This window comes from Xiphophorus maculatus, chromosome 17 (assembly GCF_002775205.1).
Source record: "Xiphophorus maculatus strain JP 163 A chromosome 17, X_maculatus-5.0-male, whole genome shotgun sequence".
Taxonomy (NCBI): Eukaryota; Metazoa; Chordata; class Actinopteri; order Cyprinodontiformes; family Poeciliidae; genus Xiphophorus; species Xiphophorus maculatus.
This window is the reverse complement of record NC_036459.1, coordinates 2911040-2929773: the sequence shown is the minus strand read 5'-3', so window position 1 is coordinate 2929773 and position 18734 is coordinate 2911040. Positions and strand designations below refer to the sequence as shown.

General features: G+C 40.3%; 1 protein-coding gene across 2 annotated transcripts; it reads right to left on the bottom strand.

Moving 5' to 3' along the window:
• Positions 1–1153: 1153 nt before the first annotated feature.
• nup50 (nucleoporin 50) lies at positions 1154–6704 on the bottom strand. Of its 2 annotated transcripts, none has more exons than XM_005812246.3 (8): positions 6526–6704; positions 4914–4992; positions 4753–4836; positions 4489–4678; positions 3132–3728; positions 2924–3005; positions 2732–2850; positions 1154–1910 (listed from the first exon to the last, which is right to left on the bottom strand). In XM_005812246.3, the coding sequence occupies exons 2-8, from the start codon at positions 4980–4982 to the stop codon at positions 1711–1713; spliced, it is 1341 nt and encodes a 446-aa protein (XP_005812303.1). In that variant the 5' UTR covers positions 4983–4992; positions 6526–6704; the 3' UTR covers positions 1154–1710. The 2 variants fall into 2 exon arrangements, with proteins under 2 accessions (XP_005812303.1, XP_005812302.1); XM_005812245.3 differs by having other exon boundaries at positions 4914–4987.
• Positions 6705–18734: the final 12030 nt, after the last annotated feature.

Genomic DNA, 18734 nt, shown 5'->3' with positions numbered 1-18734 from the left:
TTATAGTTTAACTATTGAGCTGAAATTAACGGGACACTGATGTTTCTGGTTAATAAATTCCTGAACTGATTTTAGGGATTGTGCGTCTCATCCTGATGCTGTAAACATCTGCAGCGTTTTGTAGCATTGTAACCGGATGTTGTAATTTGTACGGTCCCTAATGTTCAACAGCCGGTGTTGCGTTCACTTCCGTTCCCCTGTTTACTCTCCTCCTCTCCCTCAGCACCTGCTGCACAGAAACACTACAGCCCCGTCTCTATGGTTAATAAACCCCGTTTATGTCGAACATTACCACTTTAATTTTTGGCAGACTTAGTAAATATTCAGGATAAACAAGCTAATATGCTACATTTATTAGCATACTTTTGTTTTTGTGTAAACCGGGGCGAGTCATGGTGAGAACTGGGATGCGCTTATTGGCTTCTCTATTCATTTGAAGTGAAGCCTTGAATGGAAATCCTGGCATAAATACTTACATTTGAGTTTCTTTGTTTACCTGCGCAGCCATCTCGTCGGTGTTGGTGGAAATATTCGGAACATTTCAGCCCCAATCTTTGCTAACGGAGGGTGAAGAGATGCGGCTGTTTGACCTACAGACGGAGAATATTCTGGAACACACTTAAACCAACATTAAATGAATGCTTATAGTGGTATTTTTTATGCATTAAGCTAAATGAGGGGGTGTAGTGTTTAAAGTGTTCCCCTAAGAAATGAGACGCCCTTCATCTATAAGGTACGTCAACAAAACGAACATGGCAGTCTTCCTGCTTTTGCTACATTTTAACACTCGTGACTTTATGTGCAACAAATAAAACTCAGAAAAAGCCACTATAGCCAAGCATATTATTGGTAAAGTTAAGTGGAAGGAAAAAGTGCATTGGAACTTGAACTTTGGAGGATTTAAAATTGAATAAAAACAAACTGAATTCAACCCAATGTATTATGTGGAATGGTGGTGTAAGCATTGTGCCATGAATGCATTTTGATGTATTCATGTGTTTTGAATACATCAAAATGCTTGAACAGGCCATGTTGACCTATGAGGAATAGGAAACAAAAGCTAATAAAATAAAATTTTGAGCTTTACTTACTTTGTAAACAAACTTGTTATTTAGATGAATTTGGAAACAAAACCAGGTAATGACAGCCAGGATCGTTTGTTTCCTTTTATTCTTTACAAATGAGTCTCATCCTGAAGGCCAAACAAAGGACACTTGGAAAGCCACAGTTCGTGTTTACAGGACAACAGAGTAAAAGTGTTCTGATTCACTCCCACACCGTTTCACTCGAGCTTCTGTCAGAGTAAAAATCCTGCAGACACAATAAATAGTTTCCAGAACATTCACTCAGCAGATTCACTCTAAACGCTCCTTAAAATATATATAAAAACAAATATTACTGCAGGTGTATAATTTGTAAAACCAAATCGACTGGCCCTTTGTTTGGAGGTTCACCCGCCCTCCTCAATTTCCTCCAACAAACCGACTCGTTTGGATCCGCGCTCCGGTCCCGATCCGTTCGGTCGGAACAGAACTGGGACGGCAGCGTGGACCCAGAGGGAATGTAGTCGCACTACGACCTGTTTCAGATTTAAACAAAAACATTTCACAGCATGATGACTGAATAGCTGATTTAGCAGGATGAGTTGGAACAGAGTGAGGGTGACTGGGTCGGGTCAGGGAGGCTCAGGCGGCGCCGCTTGGTTCCACCTCAGCGTTTCTTCTCCTCCAGCGTCTTGTGGAGCTCGTCGGCGTCCTCTGCGGTCTTCACTCGGATCAGCAGGGGGACGGCCACGCTCGGGTTCTTGTCGTCGACGGGCGGGTTCGGCACACAGACCACCATGACGTTGTTCTTCCCGACCCGCGAGCACGGCAGGGTGGGCGGCACAAGGATGTTCAGCAGAATGTTTCCTGACCAGGAAAAAAAAAAAAAAACTTTTATTAGCAAACAGATGAATAAAAACTCTCAATAACTTTTTGCCTTCAATTTAAAGCTTTAAAAGCGAATGAAGGTGAGATAAAGCAACTCAAAACTAAGGGTTTTACTTCAATAAATCAGAAATCAGACTCTGACTGCACTTCCTGTGTTTGTCCAGCAGGTGGAGCCGTTTGACCACTGCTTTGAGGTGACTCCTGCAACGCCTGATTGAAAAGTTTCATTTGCCTCATCTGATCAGCAGCCCGTTCATGAGCCACTTTGATCAGGTGTGTTGAATAGTTTACTACGGATTAATTATTCTGAGGGTCTGAAAACAAGATTCAGCTGCTGAGAACATGGAGGATGATTAAATAAAACCATTTAAATTAAACATGTCCAACCACGCAACCGCTGAGTTAAAATCATTTTAAGATCATTCAGAAAAAACTAGATCTATTTAAGTTTATCTGATCTCCCCACTGCAGCGCCACCTGGTGTGAGATCTGAATAAATCATCTTTCTCTACCCAGGTTGTTATAAACTTGACTGAAACAATAAAAGAAGCAGGTTCATCTCAGTAATATGATTCAAAATGCAGTTATTTGAGTAAATTCAAAAAGTTAAATATCATTTATTTCTGATAATTTTGGGGATTATTGGTCAGTTAATGAAAACACTAAACTCAGTTTGTCAGAAAAGCAGAATAAGGGCCAGAAATTTTCTCATTTCCTGGTTTTACTGAGATGAACCTTCCTCCTCGTCTGGGACGAGTTTACTGACTGGCTGACGGTGTGGGAATTTAGAGGCGTTTTACCCAGGTTGGTGTCGGCTCTGATGATCATCTGGGTCTTCCCCTCTGCGGTGCGTTTGAGGTGCAGCGTTCCCACGCCTTTCTCTTTGAACTCCAACTCCTTCTTGTAGAATAACTTACACCTGATGGAAACGACAAAACGCTCCGTTATTTCTGTAAATGACTGAGCGCCGCCGCCGGAGTTTCCACACGTACTTCTTAGAGTAGAAGGCGTCGTCCTCTTTGACCTCCTTGACCTCTGGTTTGGGAGGCTCCTCCGATTCTTCGTCTTTGTCGTCTGGAAGGAGGAAAGAGAGAAAAAGTTCAGATTTCTTCCAGTAAACAAGAAGAACAGCAGCAATGTCCGATTTGAAGCAAAATATCCCAGAACAAAGAGTTAAACGCTGGCGGCCATGTTAGCGACCTGCAGCTGGGGCATCTGAAGTTTTGGTCCCGCCAAAGGACAATGCAGCCGAGGGTCCAGCTGCTCCGAACGGGGAGCTCTGATTGGATGAGGAGGAGAAGGAAAAGCTGGGGACGGACGGTTTGGATGCCAAGGACCCCAGGGCAGGTGCGTCCACCTTCTGCCCGAAGTTAAAGGAGACGCCGGCAGGGAGCGGCGCCGAGCCGGAGCGTTTCTGACCCAAATCTTCTGTCGAGGTTTTACTGAAGGAGAACAGAGCCACTGAGGAAGAGGAGGATGATGAAGAGGGAGCAGGAGGAGGGGGAGTGGAGGCGTCTCCCTGCTGCGTCTCCTCGGCGCTGGCGCCGTACTGCCGCTCGATGCTGGCCAGGTGGCGCTCGTAGTCTCTGAAGATGGGGTTGAGGTCGCACAGCGGGTTGTCGTTCACATGCTTGCTGATCCAGTCGCGCACCGACTGGTTGAGCGCCGTCAGCTGCCGGCTGTACTCCCTGCTGCGGCTGCAGGGGGCGGGGCTAGGGCCGGGGGCGGAGCCATTGGTCTGCTGGGCCACGATGTCAGTCCCGGGCTGGGCTGAGGAGGGCCCATTGAACGCCACACCTGAGAGGAGAGAGAGAGAAAGAGAGGCGAGTGATCGAGGAGCAGGAAGAGAGAGAGGGAGGGGGCAAACAAGCCCCGCCCCCTCCTCATCACACTGCATCACAGAGCAGCAGAGAAGCCTGGACCTCATGAAGGTGCATTTACTGCAGGTGTGTGTGTGTGTGTTTCCTAAATATGCTGGGTTGAATGTTTGTGTTTCTGGCTCTGACAGCTGATCAATTTTCTCTAATCAGTTAGTCGAATAAAAACAAGATAAAAGATCAAAAATAAAGAATCAGACTATAAACAGCAGATCATACATCGAAACTGGAAAATTCTGTTTCTAAGCTTCCAACATGTTTATAAAACAGTTTAATCTCCTAAATAAAATTATTCTTTTTCTTTGTGATTCAATAAATTAAGTGATTTTAGATCATATTTTACACATTAACAGGCTAAAGGCATTTATCATTATCTTATTGAAAGTGTTACAATAATCTCATAAAATAAAATATAGAATCTTTCCTTTTTCCTGACATGAAATAAAAAAAAATCTAAAACATTAAAAACCTGCAGAGTTCATCCAGATGTTCAACTGAATGTTCAACAGCTGGAGACACTTTTACTCATCTTTCCTCCAGTTTTAGACTAAAACTGAAGATTCAACTTTTACCAACATGATGATAATCTGAAACTCTCGGTGCATCAACACTAATAACTGCCGACTGTTTGTTAGAGACGAGGCATTCAGTGTTGCTATGGTAACAGCAGCTTTCCTCACCGGCCTTTGCAGCAGACGGGAATCCTCCAAACGAAGCTGTGGAGCCGGTTCCGTTGCTCAGGCCTCCGAAGCCTTTAAAGCTGCCGGTACCCCCGAACCCGGAGAACGCTGTGAGGCTGCTGGAGGGCGTGGTTGAGGACGTTGCCATGGAGAAGCCTTTAAACCCTTTGAAAGCTCCTCCCCCTTCGCTCTGAAACACAAACAGACCTTAGTGAGTGTTGCGTCTAGCAGCGACTAGCGGGGGGAAACAGGAAGTGGTTCTACCTCTCCTCCAGTGTTTCTGCGTTTGGCTTTCTTTATGGCGCGGCTCTTCAACACATCCTCACTCGCAACAGAAAACGTCCCGGCCTGGTGGAGAACAGCCAATCACAGCTCAGCAACATTGCCTTCACGTACAAAACGACAACGCGGCGTCGTGAACTCACCTCCTCTCCCTCCTCCTCCAGGTCCCAGTTCCTGTCTGTCAGCTCCTTATCAGCGATCCTCTTTGCCATCACACCTGCTCTAGGAGAAGATCAGCATCATCGTCATCAGCTGGAGGAAACTCCTCCTCATTCCTCATTCAGTCTGGTTCTGATTGGCTGCTTTAGAATTAAAATGCAGCTTCAATAATTAATAGTTAAACTAGACGACAGCCAGGTGGGATTTTATAGAAACTTCCTGCTTTCAGTGAGTCGGGTCACTGTTTTCTTTCAAGTCTCAGATGATTCAGTTTGTGTTTTTCTAAACAGCATAATGTATATAGAGCAAAAAATGAACTGAACTACAAGATTAATCCTTATTTTCACCCTAATCTGATATTTTTAACTCAAAAAGTTAATATACATGTTGTAAGTATTGAGAAATAATGTAAAGCAAGCTTCATTTTATTGTGTTTTAACCATATAAATAAAAATTCTGTTAATTTGAGTTGCTGCCACAAAGCCAAGGTAACCTGATGGGAACAAATGGATGATTTAAAGAAAATAAAAGGACAATATTCATCAGCACTATGAATCCAACAAATACAGAACAGAACCTCTGGTGAGTTTTAATTCAATTTTTTCCTAAACGTTTCAATAATGTTTTGTAAAAAAAAAAAAAAAAAAAACTTATTTTAGAGTATCTCTACTCTTGCTTGAGTAAAAGAATGAAGAACAAGTTTAGTTGAACCACAATGGCGCCAAACAAACCTACAGTTTAAGTTAAAGTGAGACCTCTTTTCTGTACACAATCTTTGTTATTATAAAGTTATTTTCTGTCTTTTTGACACATTAACACATCAGTTACTTTAGGTATTGATTTCATGGGTACAATATTTAAAAAATATATAAATTGGAAAAGTGTTTATTCAGCTTGAATTTGTTGCTTTATAATTATGTTATTAATTCCCATTAATGTTTTCATTTCAGTCTTTAAGATGCCAGAATTTGCCAATATCTTCACATTTTTGTGTTTACCATGAGTTATTTTAAATATTAAATCAGAGGTCCTGATCAGTTAGTTGCAGTATTTATTACTGTTGAGTACTTTTTACTTTTACTTGAGTGAAAATCTTTTATAGTAGTGCTATTCATACCTGGGTCTAATTTCTGACCACTCCATCCTCCTCTGGGTTTATATCGAACATTTTAAAGCAACCAATGTTGTGAATCAACACAAGATGCAACAGGAAATAAAATATTTAAACAGCTACGAATTCATTCCGAAGATCTGGGAAAATCTAAATAACTAAAGTTCAAATAATGTCTGCAATACCTGCCGTTATTGGCAGTTAACAGTGAATTAGCCTCATTTATTAGCTTTCCTCGCGGACTAATCATGGATCAAAACTCCAACTTCCAAAATGTTCAACTTTAACGAGATGTGCTGTTAAACTTGTATTATTTTAGATGGTCAGACTCTGTTATGATGCCGCTCTTGGACTCGGAGTACAGTGTTAGCTCAGCTAGCCGGCTAGCCGCGGCTCACCGGGCGGCCTGTTAGCAGCTAACAGCTAACAACCCCGTATAAAGCGCTAATATCTGTCTTAACCAATTTTATTAAAGGTAGACAAACCTTTAATACGGGACAAGTTCCAATCTCTCCCTCTGCGCGACTGTCTGGCTGATCCAAGTGAAGCAAACCGTTTTAAAACCTCTCCTAAATTCACTGGAATCGCCTCAGTGTGTTTCAAATCAGAGCCGCCATTTCACACAGCCGCTGAGTCCGCGCGCCCCACCTTCTCCCGCATGCGCAATAAGAGAAGCGGCATTCGCTCTGGGATTTGTAGTCCACAACCAGAGAAAATTATTGTGCTTTATTCCAGTCGCCCCGAAAAAATATATTTAGGATCTAAGAACGAGATGCTTTTGTTACCAGTGACCAGACTAAATACTGACGATAAGTTTTCTGTTTTGTATTAAAGCACCTTTGTTAGTTTTGATACTCATAGCAACTCAATTTGTTGGTAAATTTCTTCTGCCATCATCAGTGACTTAAAAAAGGCTAAAGAAGCTTCTGTTCTGGACCTGCTGCCGAATCTCTGGAGATTCATATTCAAAGAAGTATTATTAAAAAAATTAAAAAAAACATTAAGAAAAACTCTGATCCTTTAGCTTACACTCTGACTTGCTTTGGCAAAAAAAAAAAAAATCCTCTCAGTAACTGTTGCAGCTAAATAAAGCTCTACATTGACCAGTTATGTGACAACTGCAAAGGCTGTAATGAGATTTTAAATTCAGCCCAGCATCCATTCCTAAAACAAGTTAGAAAAAAAACTTGGCTTCTGGATCAAAACTAACTTTCAACATTTGAGATAAGACATAAGCAGTTCTCCACCTGCATGAGGTAAAGCCTCTCTGCTGCACTTATCCTGCTTTGATTTAACCTCCACACTCACAGCTTTCCCCTTCGGCTAAATTGTGCTGTTTGGGATTTGTCAGTGAGGCTGTTCCAGCTTTTCTTCCATCTCCCAGTTACAGAGCAGGAGAAAATCACCAGGATGAAAGACGCCAGGGATTGGGGGTAAAATGGTGCAGAGTCGGGCAGCAGATGGCTCGTCTCCAAGCTTTCAGGATGCCGCTCGGCTCTGCCAAACAGAAACAGGTGCTGCAGAAAGAAGGAAGTGAGCTGTGGGGCCCAGCGGCAGCAGGAGACCCCCTGACCAGCTGGCGAGGAGACGTGGAAACACTTGGCAGTCGGAGAAATGAGGGTAAAACGTTTCTGTGAAGCTGACTGACAGCAGCTTTTTAAAGGTTTTCATCTGATCCAGCTTCTTATTTACTGACACAAGACAACTTAATGATTTTAAATGTTATTCAAATCAGAGTTTGATCATTTAAGTCCACACAGAAAAGAGTTTCTCCCTACTAAGGAAAAATACGACCCCAAAAGACTATCAGTTAGTAACTTCCTGTTAATTTTCCAACATCCATTCAGGATTTTTTTGCTTGTATTTTTCTTTGTAGTCATCAGTAAACAAACAAGCTAATTCTGTTACTTCATCCAGAGTTTATCTGAAAACCAAAGGAGCTTCTTGTACATTTCATTGTATAAAAATTACTGTAATGTCTGCAGATTGTCTAGACGTTAATCTAGCAAATTGTCCATGCGAGTTATAAACAGTATCAGTCTGAGCTTTAAGCCCTGAGGGATTCCTACAGGAACACAAACATGTTGCTTTCTGTTCGATAAATATTATTTCATCCAAATTTTTTCTTGTTTTTATTGTCTTCAGCTAATTGATCTCACATTTAAAGACTTAGATTCATTTGATTATCATTCTGTTCCTCTGCAGTGGCAACATAATCAATTCAGTTTTTAAGAATTCCACTATTTTTGTAAAGAAAATAAAACATTTTCACCTTTAAAACGGAGGCTTGCAAAGCTTTCCCTCAATGGAGCATCTGCATTTTCCAACCAAACAGAGCAGGAGAAAGCGAGTTGTTTTCAGAACATCTCTGCTTTTACATTTATATGTTCAAATATTGAGCTGTTAGGCTGCCAATTGTTTTCCTCTCAGCAGCAGCAGATGGCCTCATCGCCGATTCTGCACACATGGAAACCTTGTAGGACTGACAGCAGATTGGATTTCAGAAGTCACAGAAAACTGTTTTATTTGGCTGACAGCAGCAGCCGCCTCGTTTTGCTTACATTTGAGGATTGCTAACTTGGGGGAATGTTTAATAGTGTTATCTCTACAGCCAGGGGCGGTCCCAGACTGTTCGCTGCCCTGGGCCAACAACGTTTTACTTTCCTCATCTGAAAAACGTGGCGCAGGTTTATGGGATGTTTGACTGAAGCAGAGAATGAAGGCAGTGAGGTCGTTTTTACAGCATTAAAAGTGCAAGAAAATATATTTATTTTTATTATGAGGACCAAAGTCGTTAAGTTGAAAGCACTTTGGGCCACGAAAAATTGCACAGTTTTTTAAAAACGTCTTTAAAACAAACTTTTGGTGGCTTTTATTCATTCTGTCTGCTCAATACTGAACTAAGTACTAAGTTCACTAAGTCATTTTTAATTTGATTAAAATGAACAAAATGGGTTGATTTTTGTTGATTTGTAAGTCAAGGCTCATAGTTTTGTTTTTTGGGTTGATTTTTTTCGAATATGAGAAGTAAGATTTGTTTTGAGAAAAGTAGGTCAAGGTTTGTGGTTCTAGTTGCTCCAAAATTAAGATGAATGCAAAAGCCTCATTAGTAGATAAAAATATATTTATTTGTTTCTAATTTTTTTAAAGAATTTGTTATTTATCTGTAAATAAAAAAAAAAGTGTCCTTCTTCATCGACCACCTAAGCTTGCAGGCCAGATTAGCTCCAATTGGGCAGCTCAAAATCCTTCAAAGGGCCACAAATGGCCCCCAGACCACACTTTGGACACACCTGATCTATATGATACTGGTAAAATTTGATTAGGTGATTGACATATTGTGCTGTGGTTGCCTGAATTCCACCGTAACATTGCAGGTTAAACGTTTTATTCTTTCACAGTTAAATAGCGTTGTCATTGTTGATTTTACAGTTAAAATGGTGCGAGAGTCAATGTTTTAATGTAAAAAACTACATTTGAACTTATGGGAAAATGTATTGTTTATGTTTTTCCTGAAATTAATATTAAAACAACCTATACAATGAATGAATTAAAGTAAAATGTACAAATTACAAACACCAATTTATTTATGACAACTTCATTTTTGTGACATTTTTCCTGTCACAGTTTTACTGTTAGTTAAATATACAGATATTTTTTGCAGAACGTTATACTCTGCAGTTTGTGTTTGAAAACTGGACAAAGTAGTTATGAAGTGAAGCATCTAGAACATGATTTAAAGCGGTCAGTTTATTTCCAGTGAAGGATCACTCTTCTGTTTCCAGCCTGCTGGTATGTTTTACCTGTTAAATGTGGATGTGATTTCCTGGTCATGAATGTAATTTCCTCTCCACCTTGTTGAGAACCAGCAGCAGCTCCGTCCCGCTGTGCGCAGTCAGCCGTCATGTGCTGGCGAAGATTCGGGGCCCCCGGCTCAGCATGGGGCTCCCGGACCCAGCAGGGGCCCCCTCTCAGCTGGAGGACGGGACGGGACAGGCGGCAGCTCAAAGTGAGTCGGGCCAGGCTCCTTGGATCTCAGCAGGGTCGGGATGTAAAGAACCGGGCTTCAGAGCTGTGAGCAGAATTAATGACCCGGTTTTACCTGAGCGGGATCAGGAGGTATTGATCAGCAGCTGCTGGGGGATTTCCAACATGGCGGATTAATGTAAACGAGGAACAGCTGAGCTTCTGGCATGATCCTCATGTGTCATGAAAACAATCATTCATTCATCTGCTTGTTTATTCACTGATTCATCACATCAGTTCAGTAGTTCACTCATTGATTCATTCATTCATCCTTTTACTTATTCATAATTGAATTTTGTTTTTACTTTACTCATTTATTTGCTCATTTATTTGTCATATTCATTTGCTCGCACCATGAATATTAATTAGTTTGTTAATTTATTCATAATATATTGAGTAATTCCTTCATTGATTCATTATATCAATTCACTGGTTTAATTATAATTGATTAATTAGTTTTACTTTTTAATTTTCAGTAAATTTCTTCAGTTAATTTTTTTATTCATTAATTTTTTTATTCAGTTATAATATTCATCAATTTTCAATCATTTATCATTATCATTTATTATACACTCATTTTATTCTCACATTAATTTGCTCATTCCTTCTTTTCACTCATTTATTTATTTTAAATATTTCATTTATTCATTTTTTTGTTGAAACCCAGCGGTGAACAGACAGAAACCTAAAATTGAGGGTTTTTTGAATGGAGTTTGGTGCGACCAGCAGTCTTCGTGTTTTCCAGTTTGCCCTCAGATTTCTTCCTCAGACTAATTATATGTGATTAAATCATTAACATCCGACTGTCACTTTATTTAATGCAACATTTCATACATCTCCGCTCTAATTGCCTGCTCAGCTCACAGATCTACATCTCAATTAGGCTCAAATGAAGCTGTAATTGGCTTGAATTAATTACCGGGTCATGTGGACATTAATTACTAGAAATGAAGCAGAGCTGATGTTTCTTAATGACCTTCAAAGTTGGTTTCATTAAGAGAAAAAAAACATATTTAAATTATCTGAGCTTTAACACAGGAATCAGAGGCCTTTTAAAACAGGATTCAGTGAAAAAAAGTGCAATAATAGCTGCAAACAGATTCAAAAAGACTCACATGAAACATAATAATCCCGATGTCCTTGAATGCACCAGTGTGTTCTCTCATTTGCAGCGTTTTGGGCTGGTTGAATGCTGCCGGTAGCTGGATTTGGACTTTGGTGGATTTTCTCCAGATACCTGCAATGTTTAGATTCAGCCTGATGTTGTTTCAGGTGACTGACGTACAAACCGGCTGCTACTGACTAATGGACATGTGATATGTTCATTTTTAACAGTAAATGAATGAAAAAAACAAATAAAATAAACCTGTCTAGTCTGTGAGAATTGAGTAAAATAAAGCAATACAGAAACAATCTAAACAATCCAGGTTTTAATCAAGTTATCTGTAGCTGTGTTTCCAACTGACCATTAAATTGAACAATTTGACATTTCAAAAATATATTTGCTTAATGGAAACCAGGCAACTTTGAAAAAACTCTCCTTAGTTGATATGAAGTTTTGGCGCTAGGATGAGGAGGTTTTTTTGGCCGTAGCAAAATTGGTTTATTTTGCAAAACTGCAATGGAAACACGTTTTTCGCACCGCATGACTCGATCAACCGGATGTTGCTACTGGTGCAAACCATGAAGAAGAAGAAAACAGGAAGTGGTTGGAGGACGACAGCGCTGCATGTTTTTTAATGACTTATCATGTGAACAAACTTATTCACATGTGATTTTAATTTTGCTTCTTGTTTCATGGAAACACTGCCATTGCAACATTGTGTTTTTTCGACTTTAGTGGAGTATTGACAGAGTTTTGCAGTGTTTCCACCACGATTGTAATAGAAACACTGCTAATAATTTTTATTAATATCAAACAAAAATGTCTTATTAATATCAGTTCTTTGTGGATCTGCTTGTTTTGTGTTAACAGGATTTCTGCTGCTGCTTTTCGGGTCATTCTGACGTCCAGGTGCAGATGAAGGCAGAGGCAGCAGTCTGTCGTTTCTCATCAGTCGGAACAGAAACGATGCAGCAGCTGCATGAAGGCGGCGTTTGATGCCTCTCTGCTGGATGCAGCAGCAGCAGCAGCAGCAGCTCGCCGTCTGAAGGTTTTTAGGAGTTCCTCCTCCCTGCTGCTTCACATCCAGCTCCCACCTGGGAAATATCACTCCAATAAACACGTTCACCCATCAGTCTCGTTAAAGCTGCTGATTACAGACTGTTTGCTCTGATATGAAGTGGCTCCACAAACACTGAAGGGACTCAGAGATAATCAGATGGAGATGATTGAATTATACTGATTAATAATGAATTCAGATCAAATAGGAGCAAAGAGCTGCAGTAGAAACTCAAGGATATTGATGAAAAGCTGTTTGATAAATCCTGAGCATCCAAACCACCTCAGATGAATCAATCCAATAAGCAAAAAGGGACATTTTCAAAATGGCTTCAATCCAGACACAGTTTAGAGCCTTTAGTCAACAATATACCTGAAAAAAGGCCTGAACTCCCTGGTTAAGATCCATTAATCTGTCAGAGAAGGAATGTGTCTCAGCTGCCCTTTGGTATCTCTTATGGATTGGATGTAAAAACTACAGCACAAGAACTAATCATTGAGCAGCATTGAAAAAAGTAAACAAAGCTTTTTTTGCAGCACTTTTAAAGTTTTATCTGAAAAAAAAAAAAACGGGCAAAATTGTAAATTGTACCAAAAAACTCTAAAAGTGTTTTAAAGAAAATTTAAATAACACAAAATAAATAGCAAAAGGTAAAAATTTACATTTCAGTTGAATTTTAGAGACAGGGAGGTTCACTAATTTTTTCATTTTATTTTTGTGTAAGTGTGCTTCTGGATTTTTTATTCTTAAAGTGTACGACTTTCTTTTTTTTTTGACTTTTCTGTACTTCCATACAAAATAACATGAGAACTGAATTTAAATACAACTGGGCAATATGGCTGAAAATACCAAAGCAGATTTCCGATTCTAAATCTATCTTTTTCTTCTCTTCAGAAACAAAACAAATGACAGAAAATACACTCATTGTTTCTTGAAGTTGAGCTGAATTCAAAGTCCAACAAATACAATCTCCAAAACAAGATGGCGGCCCTGGGCGTGCTGACATCACTCTGATTGGTGAAAAAAATAATACAGATTCTCCAAAATGAAATCGTCACAAGCAGAAAATTCAATGTATCGCCCAGCTCTAGTTTTAAACTACAAATGTTTTTATAAACTAGTTTTTCTGACAGTGAGCTGTATATTTTCCTTCCACGTTGAAAATCCTGTTGAATCAAATCCGATTTTATGACTCTGCTTGTTTATTTTGCAGCCTTCTGCCTCCTTCTGACACACAAACACACCCTGAATCATCAGCATGTCAGCATATTATTGCTGCCTGACAACGACCAGCCAAACTATCCACTTTTCTGCCGCTCCCATCAGACGGCTAATTTTATTTATATTTTGTCGTGAAGCCACAAGCTCGGAGGCAGAGCTGCTGGCTTTATCTGCTCGGCTGGGCGCCAAAGCAACTTCGCAGCAGACTGTGTGTTTATTTATTTTTGGTGAAGTAAAGGAAATAAGCTCTGAAAGAGAGAAGTGGGTCACCGCCTCGCTGCGGTGTGTGATTGTTGAGAGTATCGCTTCAGCAGCTTTACCTTCACACTGTCAGCAGAGCAGCAGGAGACAAAAAACATCCTCTGAAGTCTGACAGGTGCAGAGAGCTGAGACGCTGAAGAGCTGCGATTCATTCATGTTATTTTAATTTATCCAATTACAGACAGAAACTCTGTAAAAAGGTGTGAACAAGTAAGAAAATCACAAGACTGATGGAAAACAATGTTCCTCTTATAAAGATTGGGAGGGATTTGTGTGTTTCTTCCTCCACAGAGCAGAAAATCATGAAACCTTTCAAAGAATCTGGAGCCTGAGGTGGAGAGCTGCAGTCTCTGATCCCTCTGCAGCATGAAGTCACATCAAGAATGCAAACTTCTCTGTGAAGAAAAGAAACACCTTAACTTGTCCAGTTCTTTGGTAAAGCAACCAGTGAATGCACCAAGAAACTACCTGGATTACAGGAAGCCAGTCAGTGGAACCAACAAGTAGAACCGACCATAAAAATGAACCAGAGATCAGAAGAGAAGCAATGTAGAAAACCAGCCTGGCAACCAGTCAAAGTAACAAAAGTACCAACCAAAATGGAACCAACAAGCAGAACTTGCCAAAGAACCAATGAGAAAAATGAACCATGGGAACCAGCCAGATGACCAATCAAAGTAACAATGGAACCAATCAGGAGAACCAGTAAGAGAACATTCAATTAAACTAACCAAGGAACCAACTATGAAAACCAACAAACAGAATTGACCAAAGAGTCAACCAGGAAGATGAACCACTGTAGCCAACTAGAGATCACTTGATGAGCAACCTAGAAAATCAACCAGGCAACCAATCAAAGTAACAATGTAACCAACCAGGAGACCCAACAAGTAGAACTCACCAAAGAACCAACCTGAAAGGAGAACCAGCTAGACAACCATCTGAACCAACCAGGGGAATAACCCAGAAACCAGACAGAAGAATCAGAAAGCCAACCAATCAATGTCACCAACTAGGAGAACCAGGCAACCAATCAACTGAACCAACTAAATGAAGTAACCAGAGAACCAATCAGGAGGATCTGTCAGAGTTCCCATACCCCATCAAGATCAGCATTTACTGACATTAGAAACCGGCTTACCTTAACTCTGAATTATGGTCTTTATAATCTAATGTAATGTTTATAATCTTTGAGATGATTTGGGAGCATAAACAAAACCTCACCACCTGATATGAAAAGGTTGATTTCATCATAATCAAACCCAACAGTCTAACTGACGGTGAGAATTGGCCCAGGCTTTAATAAAGCCAACATGAACATGAGCTGTGTGTGTGTTCAGGTACATTTCTCTTCTCTGATTTCTGCCGCCAGCTCTCTGACTGATCCTGGCTGACATTTACCTTTTATAAGCCCAAAGACACAATCCTTGAAAATGTCACAGTATCTGTTCATCAGCAAAACAGGAAATGTTGCCCTCTCCACGGCCTGCAGGCGATAACGCCAGTTGTCGAGCAACCGTTGTCGAGCAAGCTCTGTGGTGATGGAGGACCACTGGTAATATCAGGACACGTTTAACTGGTGGCCGAAGTCTCTTCTGTGTACAACTTGCTGGTTGGTCCAATGCAGTTGCCCAGAGGTTCTTGGTTGAGTAAAATGACTTGGAGGTTACTCAGCAGCAGCTGTGATAACGGCTGGCTGAGTTGGTCAGTTGGCCGGTAAAACCTGTGAAGGAAATAAGCTTGCAGCCTCTTGTTGTATTTTCATTGTACAATGTCACCAGCAGAGATGCAACAAAAAGATTCAAACACAAACATCAAACCAGAGACTGAGAGGCTCTAGAGAAAAGTCGAAAAGTGTTTCAATGGCAGGATGAAAAACATGTTGAATAACTAAAGGAACTATCAAGACAACTACTTAGGAACCCAATCAAGAAACCAACAGAGAACCAATCAGGGATCTAACAACTAGGAAACTGATCAGGAAAATCAATCTGGGAACGACTAACCAAGGAAACACCTTAACCAAAAGAGTCAACCACAGACCCAACGAGAGAACAACTTAGGAAACCTCAAAGGAACACCAACCAGAAAACCAGTCAGGGAGCAAAACATGAATCCAGCTTGGAAACTGATCAGAAAAATCATCCTGCAAAGGAACTAACTGAGGAAACAACCTGGAAATTAACCAAAAGAGTCATCCACTGGAACCAACCACGGACCCAACAAGGAACTTAGCAAAGAACCAATCAAGGCCCAAGTCAGAAAGAAACAATCAATCAATCAATCAATCAATCAATCAATCAATCAATCAATCAAGAGAACTGATAATATAACCAACCAGTGGATGAAATGTGCCTTCCATCCAAAATATTTTCATCACCATTTAATGTCTCATTTTTACAGTGTGCTGTTGTTGATGGTGTGAAGGTTATGAAGCAGATTGTTTGATAAATACTAATGTATTAAATTATAATCCAATTGTTTCATTATTGCAGACTGGAATTCTGTTTTTATGTTGCGTAAAATGAAGTAGCTTCCTGCTCAGACTAACCTGATGAAGCTAATGAAAAGATTTCAGTAAAATTCTGTTTTCTTCCCTGTTCAGTGTTTCATCTCTCAGTTAAAGAAGGTGTTACAAAGCAGACTGAATTATAAAGAATAAAAATAAAGACACCTGCTCTCATGTTTTCATAATTTTTATCCTCAGCTGAACTCATAAACTCTATTTCTGTTGCTAATGTCTTTGCTCAGAACTGAAGGCAGATGAATGGTGACGATCACACAGCGATGTTCAGACTGTTTGTGTTTGTGGCCAGTCGAGCTGCCCGCTGCAGGCTGTTTGATTTCTAAATATCCCACGTTAAACATTTCCCGTCAGGCGGACGGCAGGATCAGCCAGGCTTCGCTGGGTTCTGCCAGAAATGACAGATGGCCGGTCCAGGCCTGGCCCGAGGTGGACTGTGAGATAAAACTAATGTCCAGCTGATAGAAAGTCTGTCTGGGTTCCTGCACCGCTTTAAAGAGAAAATCAGTCTGAGGTAAACTTCACCTGATAGCTGCATGATTCTCCTCTTTGGGTTCATTCTGCAGTGGTTCAGAACATTGTTGATGTTATTTAATCAGATTAATGACCCTAAATTTATTTCTATTTCCACAAATGCATCCAGTATGCTTATGTCTTCCTGGCTGCTTTTCCTAATTAATTCTCTCCTTGTTTTACAACTTTAGAGGTTTGCAGTTCTGCCATATTTAGTTGGTTTTTTTAAATTGTTTTATTATGTAACCCAGCCTTAAACTTTTTTATAACTTTCTATCTGACGTGTTAGCTGTGTTCTTCGATCTTCATGATCCTTTTTCTTTACTAATGTTCTCAGACAAACTTTATTTACCAATAAGGTAACTTCTGAAGGCCATTGGTTGATCTGGGTTGTTAAGTCTACCAGCGTAAAAAGGGCTAAATAGAAATGTATGCCAGTTTTCAGATTTTTATTCTAAAACAGCATGTATTATTTTAATCTCCATTCTTTTGGTATAAAATTCAATAAAACACGTTGATGTTTTTCCTTGTAATGTTGCAAAATATGAAACCTTGAGGGATTGTGAGCATGAGCTTTTGTTGTTACTATATTAAGACTCATCTTTAGTTTAATCTTGTTGTTGTTGACTCATTTTTGAGCTTTTGTCTTCTTTCCGGTTTGAGTGAATTTTTCCAGCTATATTATGTTTTTCAGTCCATTCCAAGCTTTTCTAGAAGTTTGGAGGAAAACTGAAACAAAAGCTTTGTCCTTGTTCTCCATTGTGGATGATCAGTAGTCCGACCACGACCTGAAAAGCCACATAAAATCCAAATAATGGTTGAACAGAAACACTCTGGGTGGTGGGGGCTCAGAATGGCCTTCCTGCTGCAGCTCTGCAGGAAAGTAAATAAAAGTAGAAACAGTTAAGCAGCTGCTGTCTTCATGTGAAGTCTGTGTCGGTGACGGAGCAGCACCGGGAGGACTTCGGGAGTTTCAGTCGTTCAGCCGTGAAATGGAAATTAGCAGCGGTTGTAGCAGCAGAGCTGTCCGGCTGGGGGAGGGGGTCAGCTGGAGGGAAGCTGCCGACACTGCTGTAACTTTACTCAGTAATTCTGGTCAATGTTTACACGAGCTAATCCATTTTCAGCTCAGCAGTGTTGTTGTTGTTGTTAGCCAAACTGAAGAGTGTAGCTTGAACAGAGACGGATTCCTCTGTCCATGGTGCTACTTTCTCTTGTTTTACTTCTCATCGTGATTTTAAACATACTTTAAAACACCCAGAAGGATTGTTTAGCGTTTTATAGCCCCCATATTTGTTTCACTGGGATGTAATTGTTCATATTAAAGTTGGTTCCGTCGACTAAAACTACAAAATCAAACATTAACTGCCATTTCTGATTCTCATCAACTCTCAGATCACATACTCCTGCGTGCAACCCCACCCCCTCTGCTGCTGATTGGCTGTTCTCCCTGTCGCTTTAAGGATACAACTCCTGATTGGCTCAGCGCCCCCGCCCTCTTTCCGTCATTGACCAATCACCGCTAAGGTGAGGTGGGAAGAGGTAGGAGGAGGTGTTGCGGGTAAGGCAGAGAGAAATGGGGGAGAACCGAGAGGATTTCTGAGAACAACCTGAATCGTTTGACCTCTTTGTGTTTGCAGAGCCAACTGCTTCACAAAAACATCTTCATCTAGAGGCTTTTAAAAGTCAAATCTACATTTGGTCTTTTATTTGTACTTCCTCACTCTCTCTCAGGAAGTTGTAGCTGTGAATGTTCATGCTGCCATTTTTAAACCTGCTGTTACACTGTGGTAATGATCCATGTTGGAGTGTGAAGAAACAACAGAACTGTTTAAAAGTTAAAAATAAAGCAAAAATAAACCCCCAGTTTACTAAAAAAAAACAGCAAACCGAATCAAACCTTTATTAGTTGAAGTATTTTACTGGGATTTTATGGGATAGACCAAACAAAGTTGTGTATAAGCATGATTTAAAATTAAAATTACAC

Excerpts from the sequence above, each read along its gene's own strand:
- nup50 (XM_005812246.3), bottom strand. The coding sequence starts at position 4,982 with ATGGCAAAGAGGATCGCTGATAAGGAGCTGACAGACAGGAACTGGGAC. Across the intron at positions 4,679-4,752 it reads GCAGAAACACTGGAGGAGAG|AGCGAAGGGGGAGGAGCTTT; the intron begins GTAGAACCACTT and ends TTTGTGTTTCAG. Across the intron at positions 3,006-3,131 it reads TTCAGATGCCCCAGCTGCAG|ACGACAAAGACGAAGAATCG; the intron begins GTCGCTAACATG and ends TCCTCCTTCCAG.